Source organism: Rattus rattus, chromosome 7, assembly GCF_011064425.1.
Source record: "Rattus rattus isolate New Zealand chromosome 7, Rrattus_CSIRO_v1, whole genome shotgun sequence".
NCBI lineage: Eukaryota > Metazoa > Chordata > Mammalia > Rodentia > Muridae > Rattus > Rattus rattus.
In genome coordinates this window covers 13,389,958-13,409,630 of record NC_046160.1, presented here as the reverse complement: position 1 = coordinate 13,409,630, position 19,673 = coordinate 13,389,958, and the positions used below count along the sequence as shown (strand labels likewise).

At 40.9% G+C, this 19,673-nt stretch overlaps 1 protein-coding gene across 5 annotated transcripts in view; it reads left to right on the top strand.

Annotated features, from left to right (window-relative positions):
• Rmdn2 (regulator of microtubule dynamics 2) overlaps positions 1–19,444 on the top strand; it is a 57,057-nt gene extending 37,613 nt beyond the window's left edge. For 2 of the 5 annotated variants that reach the window (XM_032908851.1, XM_032908849.1), the window contains 7 exons: positions 1,781–1,841; positions 8,224–8,299; positions 9,349–9,426; positions 11,969–12,067; positions 13,920–13,973; positions 14,071–14,151; positions 18,928–19,444. In XM_032908851.1, the coding sequence (XP_032764742.1) occupies positions 1,781–1,841; positions 8,224–8,299; positions 9,349–9,426; positions 11,969–12,067; positions 13,920–13,973; positions 14,071–14,151; positions 18,928–18,981 (503 nt within the window). In that variant the 3' untranslated portion in view covers positions 18,982–19,444. The remainder of the gene's footprint in view (positions 1–1,780; positions 1,842–8,223; positions 8,300–9,348; positions 9,427–11,968; positions 12,068–13,919; positions 13,974–14,070; positions 14,152–18,927) is intronic. The other 3 variants (XM_032908848.1, XM_032908847.1, XM_032908850.1) reach the window with 3 other exon arrangements.
• The last annotated feature ends 229 nt before the right edge of the window (positions 19,445–19,673 follow it).

The window sequence follows — 19,673 nt, the reverse complement described above, 5'->3', positions numbered from 1 at the left end:
TTTAGTACCTATGTACCCTTGAAAGCATTTATATCAATTTTTATCTCTTCCATTCTTTGGAGATTTCTCTTTATGTGGATGTGTCTAGCCTTCCATTTTTCTCTTTTAATGTAATATTCTTCCCAGTGTTATTTAAGCTCCTTTCTACCTCCATGCCCTAGCACACCCTCAAGCAGAGTGTACTCGCTCGGAGGGCTTGGCCTGGGTTATGTATTTCATGCTAGGCTGAGTTGCCATCAGTTCTCCCGTGGAACCCCACTTTCCAAGGAGACTGGCTGGCTGTTTAGAGCAGCACTGACACCCTACTTAACAATGGATAGCAAGTCCCCATTCCAAACACTTTCAAACTATATCATTGTCTGTCTATCTAGTTGTGTAAAATGATGTGATATCACGTTTAGACCTTAGTTGGCATTAAACCCTGTCTTTTTACATTTAAAACATATCACATTGTCTCTAATAATAATAGATCAAGTATTTATTTGATTTATTTATCTCCTCAGACAAAAGGCACTTGTGTTCTGTATTTCCAAGCTGAAAATTAACATGCAATACAGTTAATAAGCTTAACAGTATTATTTTTGTTCTCGCCAATGGTCTTCGGATTCCTTAGTTGGGTGCTTTTCTTCTCCTGGGAAGATAAAACCAAACAGCCTTGCCCTAACCCTACCTCTGGGACCCTACATTGATTAGCAGAGTAGATCTTTCCTAGGGGGGAAATGCTTTTTTGGCAACAGAAAAAGCATTATCTTTTAAACTGAAATTATAAATATATCTTATGTGGATAAATATACCTATATTCCCATTTCTCTTTATGTAAAATTAAGATTGAAATACTTTATCTTTTGAGTTACTAAGGACATTTCTACCTATTATTGAGCAGAAACTTACATAGTACCTTTAAGGAAAACAATGTGTCATTTTGGATTTAGACTGCCCTTGCGATTGGCTTTATCTCATCAGCAGACGTTCTGCCCTGACTTCATTGTGTAGACCAGGATGGCCTAAAATCTACAGACATCTGCCTGATTGTCTCCTGTGTGCTGGGACTAAAGGCATATGCCACCACCACCCTGTTAATATTCACCTCAATTTCAAATCACTGTAACTCTTTAATTCAGGAAACAACAAATTTGAACTGTAGTGACAGTCCGAATTTACTTAAAATCTTTAACAATCTCCTATGTTTTAGTAGTGTCAAACAATAAAGATACCCTTGCTGATAAACTGAGGATAATAAAGGAAGGGCTCCATTTATTCCCTGAACCCGTTCTTGTGAATGAGCAGGCCAAGCTCCTTGGCCCCTCCCACCCCCTCACACACACTGTCCTCCTTTGACATCATCCTTTTCAGTCAAGTTACCTGCTTATGGATCTGCTGTACACTGAAGTCTGTGGGCCCCAGAAGTCATGGACTTCCCCAGATGTTCACACACTATGACAGCTAATAAGCTTTCAGAAAACGATGTTTGAATTGATTACAAGTAAATAATGTGTTTACGTTATTTGTAAGAAACTTTCTTTGTCCTGGCTTAAATCAGTTCATCCAGTGGGTCTTAAATTTGAGCATGACACAGTCCTTGGAAGCTGGTAAAACGCAGATCATCAGGACGGACCCCCAGAGTAAGTTAAGTGACCCCAGGGGCAAGTGTCCTCCTCTAAGAACAAGAGGGGAGGACACTTTCTACCTCAGGACCCTACTTAGGAGCGACTGGCTTGGTTGGAGACTCCGCTTCCAACCCGCTCCTATGACACTAAACTTGAGTCTCTTTGTCTTTCAGGAAAAACTTTAGGAGAGAGAGCTATTACCAGAGCGCCTATGAATGGACACTGCCATCTGTGGTAAGCACGTGGGGGTCCCCTGTAGCCCTAACTTCCCGGTACACATGCATGTCATCTCTCTGCTCCAGGGGGAGTAGTTTTAAAGAACACAGTTACTGCACTGAGCTGGCCAGCCACGCTCGCTCACAGAAAACAATAGTGGGTATAGTGCGGCAACTGTTACTGTTACATTTGTTCTCACGGATTTCTCATTAGGTTATGTCTGAAATGTGAGTAGTTCTGGGAACCTAACAAGTCTCGTGTCTTTGAAGGTAAACTATACTTTAATTAAATATACCAGTTTTTTGAAAACATATATTAAAAGTTATGACATGTTTCTAAGCAAAATGTGGAACAAATGCTCCAAAGTTTGGAAGAGTGGATGGTGTGTTCTTTACCCTGATGAGTCACGGGAAACAATTCCACAGGTCAAGGGAAATCAGTCTTCGAATAAGGAAGGCTTGGGTGGGCGTAGCATGGGGAACTTTGGAGCAAAGGTGGAAAACCACTTTATGGTTCTGTTTGCTTTTCCTTTTTTTTTAAATAGAGATGTCCCCTTCTACATTGAAAAAGAGAAAAGAAAAATAAAAGGAGCATATTGTTTTTAAATTATCTGTCTTTTTATTTGTGTTCGGTTTTACATTTTTAGATTCTTAGTTGTTGCTGCCACCACTCACGGCTGTGTGAATATACAGTTACCTTGGGTACAGCAGAAAATCAGCTTATGGTCATTTCTTGAATGTAGGTGTCTTAGATGGTTTTACTGCTGTGAACAGACACTGTGATATGACCAAGGCAACTCTTATAAAGACAACATTTAACTGGGGCTGGCTTATAGATTCAGAGGTTCAGTGCATCATCATCAAGGTGGGAACATGGCAGCATCCAAGCAGGCATGGTGCAGGAGGAGCTGAGAATTCTACATCTTCATCTGAAGACTGCTAGCAGAAGCCTGGCTTCCAGGCAGCTAGGATGAGGGTCTTAAAGTGCCTGCCCACTTGACATACTTCCTCCAACAAGACTACCTAGGCCTACAAGACCACACCTCCAAATAGTGCCACTCCCTGGGCCAAGCATAATCAAGCCACCACAGTAGCGTTCCATAAATGTACCCTCTCTGGGGTTATTTTGTTTCTTTAGGAATATCCCTAGGCAAAATCTATCTGAAACAGCTATCTTTTCGCTGTCCCCATGCTCCCCCAGAGCAGAACTGTCTGTTTATTCTGCCGTCAGCAGGGGGCGCTCCATTCGCGAGGACTTGCTTAAACTTCTTGAACAAAAAAACAGTAGTTTTTGTGTACTCCAATTTCTAAGAAACACACGCCAAAATGTGAGATGAACTTTAGGAGCTAGAACATGTGACTCACTCCTCAGCATGCTTCTGGCAGCCCCTTGAAGAGGCGACTCTCAGAGTGAGTGGTAAGGCAGTGCTCACGTTGGTGCTTCAGTTAAGCCCGGACGAAAGGGGGTTGCGGACTTAAAAGATGACTGTAATGTATAGGAGTCTTGGATTTTATATCTCTACTTACTTTGCCTAGATCACCTTGTATCCTTTAAACTTGACATGCGTGTTAAAGCACTTCTGTTCCTTCACATAGAGGAGTACTTGACATGAGTTTGTACTGAGAAAGCTAGCCTCTCTTAGCTCCTTTGAAACTGGGGTTCTGTGGGACCTGGTTACCCAGATCAGGGTGCAAAACAAGCACTGTGTCCCCCTTCACTCTGACTTTCTCTCCTCCTTCCGTGGCCTTTCCTTCCCTTCCTCTTCCCCTCCCTTCTCCTCTTCGCCTTTCTGTGCTCTCCCTCTGTCCCGCAGTCCTCTGGACCCATGAGGAATCAATCACATTAGAAGAAATTATACACTGTCCTCAGGGAGGACTTTTATCAGTGTGAGTTCTTAGTTTTCAGAGAAACAGTATCGAACCTTCTCTGAGGGCTCTGTAAGTACCTGAGCCCTGGCTTGCTAAGGTAGCCGGGGCTGAAATCTCCCTCAGTATGTTGCCAACTCTGCCTTCCCTTAACCTCCTCTCCACCCTCTCCCTTTTTGTTGTAAATGTAATGCCTTGATTATGACATCAGGACTCAATTCCCAGACTAAGTTTTATCATCACAAAGTAATAGTCCAATTGTTTTGTGTGATTTTTTTATTCAGTATCAATTTTTAACTTTAAAATGTTAAGATCAATTCAATTGATGGAAATTTAATTAATTTTAACGTCAGTTTAACATTTCCTCTTAATCTATCTACTCATTAGAAAGGCCTTCATTAAATCAAATATTCAATGATGAAAGAGAATCTTAAGCTTTGACTTGTGAAACAACTCGTGGATTTAGGTAAACTGACTTCATAGCTAGCCCTCCCAATGTTGAGGGAAAATCTTTTTCTTCTGAAGTCTCTCAGGGTAAATCAAGGCATTAGTAAAGCTTTTCTCATTCAGTCAACAAGAATGGTGGACTTTGGTATGAAGGATAATCCACCCATCACTTTTGCAAAGCAGATGTTTATTGGGTAGCTGGGGTCACAGGTCAGCTGGGAATGATCCTCCCTACTGGAATTTCAAGGCTACAGAGCACTTTATAAGATTGCCCTCATCATACCAACCTAAAATACTCTGGGATCAAGAGAATAAAATGTATTCATAATATGTCGGCCAAATAGGTCTGGCTGGAGGTATAAAAATACCTTCCACGTGAGTCACCCTCTATCGCGCTCTACTGTTTGAGTTATAACTACACACCTTATAGCATGTGAGTCACACAACAGTCTATTTCTGTTGTCTAAATACAGAAACAAAGCTGTATGTGTGTGTATGTGTGTGCATGTGTGTTTGTGTGTGCATGTGTGCATATGTGTGTGAGAGTGTGTGTTCATATGTGTGTGTGTGCTGATAAGTAAGCAGAGCCCCACAATGAGTAGAAAAGCAGAAACAGAACTTAGATGTTGCAATCCAACCTTTTCAGCCATCGCTCTATTCTCAGAGGCTGCTCTGATCCCTACTGTGTGCAGTGGTAGTGTGAATCACAAATAGGCAAGAGAGGAGTGGGGTAGTGTTAGACGTCATTGAGATCATATGACAGACCCTTATTAAGAGTATATTCAACATCAATGCAAATGCATGTGTGTGTGAGTGTGTGTGACTGTGTGTGTATGTGTGTGAGTGTGTGTGCATGGGTGTGTATGTGTGTTTGTGTATGTGTGTGACTGTGTGTGCATGTGTGTGTGCATGTTTGTGTATGTGTGTGTTTGTGTATGTGTGTGTTTGTGTATGTGTGTGTGACTGTGTGACTGTGTGTGACTGTGTGTATGTGTGTGTGAGTGTGTGTGCATGTGTGTGTGAGTGTGTGTACATGTGTGTGTGCATGTGTGTGTATGTATGTGTTTGTGTGTGTCTATGTGTGTGTATATGTGTGTGAGTGTATATGTGTGTGTATGTGTGTATATGTGTGTGTATGTGCATGTTCGTGTGTGTGTGTGTGTGTGTGTGTGTGTGTATAAAATCAAGTCTTGTGAAAGCAACAATACTTCAAATAACCTCTAGATGGAGGTAATTCACCATAGTGTAAGTAACTTCTTCAGGATTCCCATCAGGCTTGAGTTTGAGAAATAAAATTTAAGAAAAAAATAAAAATAAATTAAGAAAATAAAATATTAAATTACATTTTAAAATGAACACTGTAAAAATAGCATAGAGTTAATTATAAGAAGTGATGAACCTTTGGGAGAAAGTGAACAAGTGGCCTTGGAGTTTATGACACAGGAAAACAAATAATGTTTCAGACTCAAGACAGATTTCAGAACAGAACATGCATATCCTAAGTCTCTAGGGACATATTATTTGAAAGGAAAATAATACTTCCTCTAATGTTTATACTCCATGGAATTTCTTTGTCCTTTCTCTTCACTCACAGTAACATAGAAGGATTGAAAATACCCCATAGTCTAGAAGTCTTTGGAGGGAATGATGCAGCAGAATTTTAGCATTTCAAAAATATTGAATTGTTGAATAAGCAGTCAACTTAGGCCTTTGTTTGTTAAAGACATGGGATAAATAATAGTCGGAAATACAAGGATCCACAGGTAATTCTATCACATATTTAAGGAAGAAAACACCACATTCCTGCATGCTCTCCCAGAACTCCTCTATGTGTCCCAGCACTATAGTACATCTAAACCAAGATGAAAATGTCACTAGAAGCCTTCCGGATGGTATCTTTCATGACTGTAGGTATAGAACTCATTTTAAAATGTAGTAGCAAACTGAATCTCAGCAATGTAGGAAAACAGTAACCATGTGGGTTCTCTCCTGGGCTTTTGAGAGGCTGGTTTGACAGCTAAAAATCAGTTAGAACATTAACAAACTGAAGAGGGAGAAAGACTGTGCTGACATCAATAGATGCAGAGAAGCACAGTGGGCAGACAACTATTACTCGTGGAAAGTAAAGCAAACCAAGCCTCTCAAAAGCTAGGAGAGTGGGAACGTCCTCAGCTTAGCAGAGGCAAAGCCCAGAGCAGCTATGGTTAACACCATTCCTGGTGTGAGAGAGTTGCTTTCCTGCCATGCAAGCATGGGAGGTGAGGCAGGGTAGGGGCGCCCCTCACACCACGGCCCTTCTAGTTCTTCTGAGACTTATGGAGAATGCTCAGAAGGATGTGAGAGAGACGGACCAAGAAGGAAGAACTCGTTTGCTGAAGATGCGACAGCCTTTACACTGCTAGAATTTACATCAACACAAGGTTGCAGGATACCAATTTAGTGTACAGAACTCAGACACGTTTACATATACTAGAAATACGCAATTGAACTTTGAAATTAAAATACATTGCCATTGGCATTAACATGACCCCCCCCCCAACGCCAACATGTAGGTTTTAAAATACCTACAGAATATGTACAAGTTCTCTATGAGACAAGCCGCAAAACTCATAGTGATATTGAGAACTACCTAAATGGAGAGCTAGTTCCTGCTGGAGGGGCATAGCCCAAAACTGTCAAGATGTCCGTTTTCCCAGTATGGTCCAAAGAGTCAGTACACTACCAGCCAAAATCCTGTCAGCTTATCTGTGATATCATGAACACATTTTATAGAGAGACACAAAAACACCCAGTCAGAGTTAGAGGAGCAGGTAAAACTGAGAAGCAACATGTCGGCTCTGCACTCGCACCAACCTGGATGCAGCAGTGACCCTGGGACCTGCAGACAACAAGCACAGATTCCACGAAGGGGTTAGGACTGCTCTGCTCTTTTAATATCCAACCTCTGGGTTCAGAGGAACAAAATCCAGGCTCCTTTAGAGCATTTGGGTAGTGATCTGCCTTGCTCTAGGTTCTCGGGTGATTTCTCATAGGCTGACTTGATTGTTCTTCCTGCCTCTACTGCGGTGGGTTCCATTCATTGGCTGTAAAGAGCAGTCACCGCTGAAAGAGGAGTTTCACTGATTGTGGTTAGTGGCTGACTTCTGTCACTTGTCTTTTGTCTCCCATGTAACAGTAATAAGAAATTGTCCAGTCATTTTTGTACTTAGAAGGTATGCTCTTTCAGGGAAATGATTAAAATAGCATCAAAAACCATATCCCGGAGCTGGGTTTTTATAACAATATAAGACTGTCATCACGCTGGTAACATAGTTAAATGTGTGTATTTTGCCTCAGGCAGCAGCATTCTGATATCCTCTGGAGACGTGCACAGACAGAAACAGGTGTGAAAAACAGTGTATCCTCAACTTTTAAAGTAAATAAGCCAGGTGCTGAAGAAACATTGTGTCAAATCTACAGTCAAATAACCAGTGGGGATGGGGGTATCAGTTAGCCGCAGGATGAATCCACTCTTGTACTAATGTGCTCTTTCCAGATAAAATTGAGAGAAATGGAGAATTTTTCTTGAAGTGTGTTGTAAGATTATCCTCAGTTTTATTTGATTTTAATCGTGATAGTTTTTTCAGTGACATTTAAGGAAGTCAGGAAATTTTTTAAGTGGCAATGGTCTTTAACTACTGGTTTTAATATGCTTTAAATTTTATAAATCTGTTAACATTTTGTTACCTAATTTAGTACAAGATTCGACTCTTTCTGAGAGCCCAGCACCTAATTATGGCATCTGGCATTGGCTAAGCCCTACCTGCCAGGCATTGTTCAAATCACATCACATTCTGTAACTTGTTTTCTCTCACCATGGGTAGGGCACGGACAGTGTTCCTATGCCCCGTTAATGCTTCCAGAAGCCAGGTTCACATTAATGTCGAATATCTACTTGTCGGGCCCTTGCATCTCTATTGATGCTTCCGTTAAACATTAAGTAAGTGCTTTAGACACATGTTTTAAGTGTTATATGATAGTGGCGTTTGGTGAAAATTTGACATGACAGACACTGTTTTTTGTTTGTTTTTTTTTTTTTCTCTTTCCAGGTATGCAGTTTTGTGTGGTTATGTATCTGAGTTTGAGGGCTTGCAAAATAAAATTAACTGTGGACATCTATTCAAGGTATAGCTTCATTTCACTAACAACTATGAGATTACTCAGCATGTTGAACACCAGGGGTTTATTTTGATGTTTAGACAACAGAATATGAAATAGCTAATACTGTAACAAAAGCAATCAAATCATTTGGGGAGGAGGGTAAATATTATCCAAGATGGTACAAGATGGTACCCACGTAGAGGAGTGTGACCTTTTTCCCTCCAAAGATGGAAGATTAGCCTTTTGGTCACGAGCTCACTGGCATCATAAAATACGACTGAGAGGAATCAGCAGTCTCTACTTACAGTATTTCCCAACCTTCTCAATGCTGCGATCCTTTAATACGGTCATTCATCATGTAGTGGTGACCTGTCATTTTGATACTGCCATTAACTGTAATGTAAATATCTGAGAGGCAGGATATTGGGTATGCAACCCCTATTGGGATCGTGACCCACAGGTTGAGAACCACTGCCTGCCTTCGGGGCCAGAAATTAAAAACAAAGGGTCTAGCCTAAAGTTCAAGGTTACCGCGGGGGATGAGCAAACCCAGCAGCTTGCCTGCACAACCATGTACTTTTGCTGTTAATTTTCGTAACCCACTGACAAATCAGTCTGACTCAGTAATTGTGGTGGAAGAAAACGGCTCTTCCCTAAACCCCAGCTTCCGGTATTCACTGTGACAGTGCCCGAGGGAGGTTGAGGTGGGTGTGGATCCCTGGTCTCTTCCGAGCTGCTGGTATCCTTACACTCAATCCCGCTTCATGCCATCTGGTAAAGAAACTTGCTTCTGGGTTATATCTTCACTGGGGAAGTCTTGGACCGAGAGACATTTGATGTAATGTATGCTAGTTTCTCTGAGGCACTGAGCACACTTAAGCATGGCCTCGCGAAGGCTCAGTCGCAGCTTCAGTTCCACGGGCAGGAGATTTGATGGATTATCGCTGAGGCTTAACTGTGTTCATGGCGTGGGATGGGGAAGTCGCTGAGACCGTGGGAGACAACTGGGTTCCCTGGGCTTTGTTCAGCCGTGTCTGAAACTAGGTGACTTTTCTGTAAAATTTTTTTTTCAGAAGCATCTAGATATAGCCATCCAGCTTTTGCCTGAAGAACCCGTTTTATATTACCTCAAGGGAAGATATTGTTATACTGTAAGTTACTGTCTTGGCTTACAACCCTTACTTGAATGCCACGTGGGCACTAGATACATTTTCAACAGCCTATTGCACACTAGAGTGAGCATTGTAAAGTTAGTTTTTAGTGTATGATACATGTTTTAAAACTGAATATTAATTTTAAATTATAATATGCTATCATTTATAAGCTTACACTTTGTGTATTTAGGTGTGTGTGTGTGTATGTGTGTGTGTGTGTGTGTGTGCAGTTCTTGTCTTTCCATAGAATATACTTTGGGCTCCCGCAGGTTGAAGTCAGCTATCACACATGTTTTGTGTCCAAGCATTCCAACCATGGTTCTTTGGAAATATCTATTTTTATTAACCAGCATTATTGAGCATAAATTATGTGTTAAGTTATTGGCCAGACAATGACTTTGGTTTTGGCCGTAAAATACCCGCCCCCTTCCTTTTCTTTTCTTCTTTAAAATTCCAGTCTATACTACTAGGGATCGAACTCAGAACCACCTTCCACATTCTAGGCAAGTGCTTCACCACTGACCTGCAGTCCCCCAGAATACCTTCAAACACGATACTGGAACCCACCTTGATGGGATACGAAACATTGAAATAGCTCAGATACAGGCAGCTGATCAGCCTAAGGCCCAGTGTCTTGAATAATACATTAGCTTACAGAAGAGTTGCAGAATGGAAAAACATGCCTGAAGAGGTGCATGAAAAAGGTGCAGCCCCGCTAGCTACAGTCTGTAAGGAAATGAGAGCGAGCAAAAGCAGGCACCTTCTCATTAAGGGGCTAGGACTGAAGAGAAGGAAGAGGCTATCTCTACTGGAGACCCACTGTATGCCACGTGTACATTTTATGAGTTTTAGTTCTTAAATATAAATATAATTTAATTTGAATTATATAAATATAAACCCATTAAATCTATTTTAAAGTACAATTATTTGTAAAGCTACAAAGTGTAGCTATATAAAACTAAAAGCTTAATTAACTATAAAAGAATTTGTAACTTAATATGCTCCTAATGGCAGCCTCAAACCTATAAAAATAAAAACTGACCAAAATATGCAAATATGCATATATTTGCAAATTGAAAAGATCCTGGTAGACTTCACATGCTTCTCAGCGGGGCGTGAGTGGTAGTGTATGTGTGCATATGTGTGCATATGTGTGCATGTGCTTGTGGGACCAGAGGTTGACATCAGATGTCTTCCTCAGTAACTCACCACCTTATCTTTTGAGACAAGATCTCTCTCTCTCTCTCTCTCTCTCTCTCTCTCTCTCTCTCTCTCTCTCTCTCTGGAGCTCACCAATTCTAGGCTGGCTGGGCAGCAATGTTCAGGAATGTCTTACCCCATCCAAACCCTTAGCCCATTGCTGAGCTCAGTCAAGGGTCGAGCCCCTTACCTTTTACTTGAGTGCTGGTCACTGGGCACAGGGTCTTATGTTTGCATAGCAAACCATCTTCCCAGCCCCTAACCTGCCTTTTTTTTTTTTTTTGATAATTAAAGGATCAAGAATTCAAAAACTTCATTGTAAAGCACATAATAAACATATTAAACTCCACATTTAATAATGTGTTTGAGTGACAGAACTTCAATTATGTCATCAACCAGATTAAAGTAATGTTAGGTGAAAAAAATCACAAAAGGAAATAAATGGTGCGATACACTTTTTACAAAGCTTTTAAAAAGCAAACTTGAGCAAATTGATAAATAGACCTGCGTAGGAAGGCACATAGTCAGCACCAAGGACTAAGCCCGTCGCCTTGTGCACACTCACAAGTGCTCCACCGCGGGGCCACCTCTAGCCCAGCGGTCCTGTTCCATTGGTTTGTTTGCTTTCACTTTTTGCTCGTTGGTTTTTTTGGGTTTTGTTTTGTTGTTTTTCTCTCTTTTAAAAAGAAAGAAATTTAAAAGTAGGTTGAGAAAATGCTTGACTCTCTGAGAGAACATGACCTTCAACAGTGCCTTTGAGTGCCTTGAGCATTTCTAAAATATGATACACGCCCAATATTCATATTTGTGGAAAATAAAAAAATAAAGCAAATGGCAATATGAAACTGGATTTGATTACTATAATTTATTATCTGAGCAACTCATACCTGCTTGCTTTGTTCAAATCCACCCCATCCCTTCCTCTCCACTTTCTCTTCTGTCTTTCCTACCACTCTTCCTCCAAACTTCAAATGCTCCTGTTCTTTAAACCCACCGAGCTCCCTTAGTGCTGTGTGTGTGTGTGCATGGGTGTAGGACCGTCTACAGAGAGCTTCTCAGGTGCCCGACTAGTGAATGAGTCTGCTCAGCCCTGCACTCCCTCCACACTAAGAATCATGCTACGTAGCCGTACCTAAGAAAGCGCTGACTCGGGAGGACAGCATGAAGTAGGCGGGAGTAGCAGAGGCAGGCTGGCCACTACATACTGATATCTTTCTTACAAGTATGTTCATCAACATCTGTTGTATGTATATGCACATAAGTACATATGTGCTTACACATGTAACTAACTGGAGAGACATCATCCATTTCTAAGAGTAATATTCCTTTCCATGTGTAGGTCTCAAAACTCAGCTGGATTGAGAAAAAAATGGCTGCTACTCTATTTGGGGAAATACCATCTTCAACGGTTCATGAAGCTTTGCATAACTTCCTTAAGGTGTGTTTGTCTGTCATGTGTAAGTGCTTTGCTGATACAACTTTGAACAATTGAATGCAGTATTGCACATGGCTAAGCGTGTAGTGTATCCACCTTCTGTGTTACTTCCTATTCACCTCGACTCTGCCTTACTCCGAAACCAGTTAAACAATGCTTCCTGTCAGCTCCCAAACCTGACACATGTGGGATTTCCAGTTCCCAGATGAGAAATGCCCCGCCGGTGAAGGTCCTTACACACATTCCAGTTATCTTGTTGTTTGGAGCAGGGGATGAAGGAGAAGAGCACATGAGTGGAGGTTATCCAGATGAGGTTTTCTCAGAGCTAAGACAAGAAGGGAGCAGTTGAGTGACTAGTCTGAGTCATTCTTGGAATAACTCACAGATTCTTACCAAATGAGAAATATTGAGGTAGAAGTGATTAGGGAGGAGAAACATCTGGTCAACCAGAGCCCGTCAGCACCGTGGGTGCCTCACCTGGCCCTTTCACTCTACAGGCTCAATAGCACATCCAGACCCCTAGCCAGGGCTGAGGAAACAACTTCCTCTGATCTGTTCCTCTGCTCTGTACTCTCTCCCATGCCGAGGCTATTATACACTGTTCACTGTCAGTCTTAGGCTCTCCCACAGACATGGTCACACACATACACAAGGGTGTTCTTCGACAGTAAAAGTTGAGAACAATGTAAAGGTCTAATGGAAAGCCTTAATTTAATGATAGTAAATCCATACTTTGAAATACAGCTTTCAGGACCAGTGCAGTCGATCTACGTGTACTAACATGAAGGTTCATCTGTGGTTCTAGGAAGGGGAAAAGTATAGAAAAAAAACCCATTATAAGTGTTACTTACAAAATATTAATTGCTTCTGTTTCTATATTCAATGAGTCATCTGATAAGATGACCGTGGATGGTGGCACTCCTGGAGAATGTGACTGAAGCTGAGAATAAAATTAGAAAGGAGAAAGTTGCCTTTTGAAATGTTGTAAATAACTGAATCTCTAGTTTTCTCTTTGTTTAAAGTCCTCCCTTAAGTTGTGCGTTCCTCCAGGCTGGAGACTGGAGTTTGGTTGGGAGCTTACATGTCCAACCACCTCAGCAAAAGGTGGCTCAGAGGCAAAGACTGACTTGGGTCCTTAGAAGAGCGCTAGTTTGCCACCCTAACCGTACAGGAATTCTTATCCCTGAGAGATTAGGAACTGTGGGTGAACAAATAGAGACGGACACACTAATAGTGCCTTCTCCTTGGACCAGCAGTCTCGTGGATCCTATATTTCCTTTAAAAGCACTGCATGTGGTAGATTCTGGGGGTTATTGAAGTCATGTGATGTGCCCATAAGCAACCAAGTCTTAATCTAGTAGAAGATGCTTGCCATGGGCTGAGAGCCATGCCCTACTCCCATTTTCCTAAACAGACTGTGGTATGTGTAGGACCTGTCTCAGGAAAGGATGTTGCCTGTTGTTTTTGTTCTTAAAAAACAAATGAGGGGGCTGGGGATTTAGCTCAGTGGTAGAGCGCTTGCCCAGCAAGCACAAGGCCCTGGGTTCGGTCCCCAGCTCCGAAAAAAAAAAAAAAAAAAAAAAAAAAAAAAAAAAACAAATGAGGACAGATATAACCTAGTTGCTGTAGATGCTTGGTGACCATAAATAGAAATGTCAATCCACTTTAATAGCTTCCTTTAAAGGCTGTTCCTAGACAAAGATACTTAAACCAAGAACAGTATTCAAACATGAAACAGCCAAGTGTTGGGGCAGTTTGGTTACTAGGTCTGATTTGTTGAAGTGCCCCTTTTCTTTACGACTGGTGTTCTTGTTGTAACATTGCTGTTATCCTTGTCTGCTTTCTCTTATTTCAGACTGAAGAATTGCAACCTGGGTATTCTGTGTCCAACTATATGTATGTGGCCAAGGTAAGGCAGAGATCACGTAAAGTGCTTAGAGACCACTCTGAACACATTGCAGTAAATGTGGACTGCCTTTAATATCAATGTTTCTTTTCATTTCTAGTGTTATGTTGATCTTGGGGAATCTCGGGAGGCTTGGAAATTCTGTAACTTGGCATTGTTATTGCCTATCGTCACCAAAGAGGTAAGTCTAGGCAGTGAAGAGGTGTGTGACACTCACCGGTACTGAGGTTCAGTGATGGACAACCAGTGTTCTTTATCAATTAATACATTTATTTATTTTATTATTTGCACTTTATCAGAGTATATTTAACAAATACATACATATTTTTAAAGATTTATTAATTATTTATGAGTATACTGTTGCTGTCTTCAGACACATCAGAAAAGGACATAAGATCTCATTACAGATGGTTCTGAGCTACCATGTGGTTGCTGGAAATTGAACTCAGGACCTCTGGAAGAGCAATCCATGCTCTTAACCGCTGAGCCACCTCTCTTTGACTGCTCCTAGATACACGTGCACTGTAAGACAATTACTATAATCAAGCTAATGAAAGGGTATATGCCTCACCACACACCACTGGTTTCATTGTTGAAACAACCAAAGAGTGCTCTCTTTCCTATTTTATGTGTTTGATGGAGAATTGCTAACTATAGTCAACATGCTGGGCATTTCTAGAACTTACTCATAAATGAAGCTTTTACCCTTTAACCACTTTAAGGGAATTGGAAAATACTGAAAATCATGGCTATTCTCTTACCCTGTGATGAAATGTTCTTTTATAATACAATTTTATCAATCAGATTTTGTGTGTCCACTAAAGTTTTAAAAGTTGCTAAATCTCTGTAGAATAACTTGTCACTAGGAAATCACCCAAACCTTTAAGGCAGACACAAATCATGAACTACCACTTAAAACACCCTGGTGTTAGGGTCCCAGGCATGAAGCACTGAGCACTATGTTTACTGTGGTGTGAGGGTCTGAATTCAAGTCCTCCTGGCTGTACACTAAGCACTTTACCCACTGAGACATCTCCCTAATCTCTTCCTGCAGTTTTATACACAGCACGCACCAGATAACAAACATATATACATGCACACATATAACACACACATGCACACATATAACAAATATATACACATACACACATATAACAAACATATATGTGCACATACATAACACAGACATATGCACATATAGCAAATATATACACATGCACACATATAACAAATATATATACATGCACACATATAACAAACATATGTGCACACATATAACACACATATATGCACATATAACAAACATATATTCATACACACATATAACAAACATACACACATACATATAGCAAACATATACACATACACACATATAACATATAACAAGTATATATATGCACATATATATACACACATGTACCCATAACAGTCATGCATAGATACGCATGCACATATATTCACACATAACATACATATACACATAAAACAAACACATATGCATGCTCACAAAAGAGAAAGTTGATCAAACAGTCAGGGGAAAAAAAGCTAGTCAGATTGCCAATTAAAAGCACATTGACTATCCAAGGCGTTATCATACTCAGTCCCTAGGGCACAACCGAGCGTGACCCTCCATGACAAGGAAACTAATAATAATAATGTGTGTTAAATTTTATTGGGCTTCTGGGACTTCGTTAGTTAAAAAGACACTCCTGTGTTGTGTCTTGCCATTTATTTAGTAATTCACAATTCTGGAAATGCTATAGCTTCAGGCATTCTTCGGGGTTAGCATTCCAGTCTGGGTGTCTGTGAGTCATCATCTATATTCTGAATGAATAGAAATAAATAAATGTTTTTCTGCTCCAAACATTGTCACCCTCCATTCTCAGAGGAAAGGAAATGCCCTGGGGAAAGCACCATTCTGGGCTGTGATGTGGGGAAATAAAAAGTAAAACATGTTTCTTACATGCCTTGGTTTGTACTTGTAACCCAGGGAGCTTCTACTGCAAGAGAACACATAGTGCATATCTAGATACTGGTGCCTCAAGGTTCAGAGAACAGAGTGCTAAGAGGTACAGAGAACTTACTAAAGACTTCAAAGGGAGAAATCATTTTCTTCTAGCAGAGACCAGGACAGACCGGAGACAGAGTTTGAAATATCTGTATAATGTGTAAGTGTGGGCAGAGGACACCTCAGGTCGTGAGTATAAGCACAGAATGAGAAAGCAAAGATGTTAGCTGGACAGGAAGGAAGGCAGGACGCGGTCACTGAAGTAAGACTGAAAGGGGAGCTAAGTAAGACGCCGAGGAACTCTGGGCTTAAAGCCAGCCCAACCCCAGGGGCCCTTCCACGGCCACCTGGGCTGAGCTTGGTTACACTGTATCTTCTGGGTGTTTGGGATTCTCACTGGGTCTGTTGTCCTAACACATTGCTAGTGGATTCCATCAGTTAGTAAAATAGACAGAAGAGGTCCAGTTAGCGGGGCATAATGTCAGCACCCTGGAGGCAGACACAGGAAGATCACGGTAAGTCTGAGGCCATCCCAGTCTACAGAGGGAGTTCTGGACAAGGCAAGTCCTTAGAGAGATTCCTCTTAGAAAACAGAAGATGCAGAGCCGCTCAGGTCCTGGAAATCTTTCTCTACAAGGCTCACTTGACAATGGATTTTGTCCCTCTGGCTTCTTGCTCTCTGTTCATAATGGTGACCCTATTGCCTTCTAGCACAATTTGGATTATACACAGTAATTTAAAACCAACATCTGTTAGATTCTTATTAGAATCTGTTGCATTCTTATTGGAAGGTAAGAGTAGAAATAAAGGTGATAATAAGGTGAGATGCCCGTTTGACATGCAAGTGTTTGAGCATAAACTTCGGAGATTTCACAGGTAGGTCAGACACTGAAGATCCTCAGGGTTAGCATTAGTCTGGAGGTCTCTTGTCTCTTCTCCAGGCTTCTTCCCACCCATAATCCTGCATCTTCTCTCTGGCTTCAATATTATCTGTGTACCAGGGCTCCTCAAGGTTGACCCCTAGACCTCTTTCCTGAGTTCTAGACTAACTTCCTACTTAACAGACATCTCTGCTTAGCTGTCTCTCAGACATCGCAGATTCAATTCATCACCAGACCTTTGGCTCTATTCATACTCCTCCTCATTATGAACAGCACACAAGCTGGGGAACCTTGAACTATCTTTAATGCCTAATTTGCCCTCTGTACCCAAAACCTAGACAGGCATACACCTAGTGACCCAAATCTCTGAATTCTTCTAAAACATGTCTAGAGCCACTGCGCTGGCACTGCCTCCACTTCCACTGCCGGAGCAGAGCACCAGCAGCTTCTTCCTCGTCTACAGATCAGGAGACCCTTCCATCTGGTCCCCAAATGCCCATGTCTTCCAACAGACCACCTAATGTCCCTTGGCAAGAGAGCTTCTCTTATTTTCCCTTCAGACCATGTAGGACGATTGTGGCCATACAGTTATTTGTATGATTATTCCATACAAATGTCTATCTTATTTGCCACTGTATTCCTAGTGCCAAGGATACTGTCGAGCACAATAGCACTCAGGAAGCGTTGGTGTGAAGAAGCAGAACTCCCATTCACAGAAAAGGACAGTGTCAGCGGAGACAGTGAGCAGTGCTACGGGTGACTGTAGCTTCAAAATCTGGACATTAGGAAAACAGTTTTATAGGAAAGAAAGAACACGAACAAATAACCACCATGTTTTTTATTTTTCTAGTCTTCCTTTGTATTATTAAATTGTTTTCTAAATCGGGTGTGTGGTTAGGAACTCAGTTTCCTCTTCGTCAAGAATATAGGATGAAGTGATTTATTCCTAGACCCACCTGTCTCTGAAAGTTTTTTCAGTCTGAAATAGATCCAGTTGGTGATTTCTCTAAGTAGTTCATTCACTGCTAAGTTATCAGCAGCAAGAGTTCCAATGAAGATGGCTTGCCTCCACTCCAGCCCTGCCTGGGCACCTTCATGACATCCTTCAGTTCTGTGGCACTGTAACCTCTCTCTGTTGTTTCGTAGCTGTGCCTGTTGCCTCTCACCAGAACATTCTAAACTTACCACACATCCAGTTGCTACTGAGACTGTCAGCCATTTGCTCCCTGAAGCCCAAGTGAATGTGTACCAACATGCTTACATTCCAAGACTTTGAAAGGGCAGTATTTCCAGTATTTATGTGAGCGTCTCTTCACTTCAAGGAGCTAATCACAGACCCTAAGAAACAGTCTTAAAACAGAAAATAAAAGGAATTCCTATGTCTAAGGCACCATGCCATGATTGCTGAATGAAATAATTACTTCAACAGCCTTACCATTGTTCCCCTAAGGGCAGCATCCAAGGTCAGCAGCCTGGCATGTACTGAGAAGACTCAGATGGGAAATTATACTTTGGTTTGCAGTGAAAGAGACACTAAACTTTCTTTTAAATTGTTATATTTTCAGATGATGTAAATCACTCATGGGAGAGTAATCTCAGTATAAACTACTTGATAAAGTCAATAATGAAATATATAACATTTGGAAAATATAATGCAAGATATATACATACATACATACATACATACATACATACACACAGTCTATGTATGTATGGCTCTTCCTGGGTAATCTCAGGTAACATCAAATCCTGCAGCTTGGGCTATGGCTTCTTCATGTCTCTTAGAAAGGGGGGCAGCACTATTTCGAGGACACTGGTCGAACCATGTGTCAGGCTGTGTGGGAGACTGTCACCCCCCAGAATCCCACTCCAGATTTCATAGAGAAACAGTGCCCACATTAACTACATTCTCACACATCTGCAACCTGTGTGCTCCTAAGAAATACACAGTCTATTTGTAATAACCTTTCAGGAAAGATTCCTACATCGCACAATGGTTAATTTCAAAGTACTTAGACTATCAGTCCAAGTGTGTGACATCTCATTGTACATTTGGATTTTCTTACAGGACAAGGATGCACACAAGGAAGTGAAGAAAATAATTGGTTCTTTGAAGAGGTAAATAAAGAGCTTATTCTTCAGCAAATCCAATACGTCTTCTAGACTTTAACAGATTGTACTTTTATAATGCTTTCTCCTTAATGTAAAGATCATGTATTCTCATTTGATTTGAAGGTCTAGCCTTGCCTTCTACAGCCACTGCACCATGAGACAAATCATGTTCTCTGAAGACAGTGCTTACTCTAATGTTAGCGTATAATGATCTCTGGATACTTCGTTTTATTCATGTCAATAAACTACAGCCTTAAGAGTGTTTGTGTAACCAAGACTTAAACCTATTTAATAAAACGCACCCTAGTGAATGTTACCATTGTTTCAATAGACTTCATAAAATAATTAATTCATGACGAGAATGTAAGCAATGGGCACAGTTGCTAGAAAAAGAAGAACAAAAGAAGAAAGCACACCAAGTAATCAGAGAAATGTAAATAGAATTACAATAAAAATACTGTTTTACTATCAAACTTGGAAGTTTTTTTTCTATTTTTAGGAAGTGGCTAATATTAGTAGTATAACGTAAGATAAAATGTGTTTATATGTTGATAGTATGAGAGTGTTTTTGCTACAATCCTCTGGTTAAAGTATATCTAAAGCCTAAAAAATAATATTTAGTCTAATCCTGCCATGTGTCATCATACAAATAATCCTAAAGAGAGAGCACATGCGAGTGGCGTGCACTCCAACATTATGCCT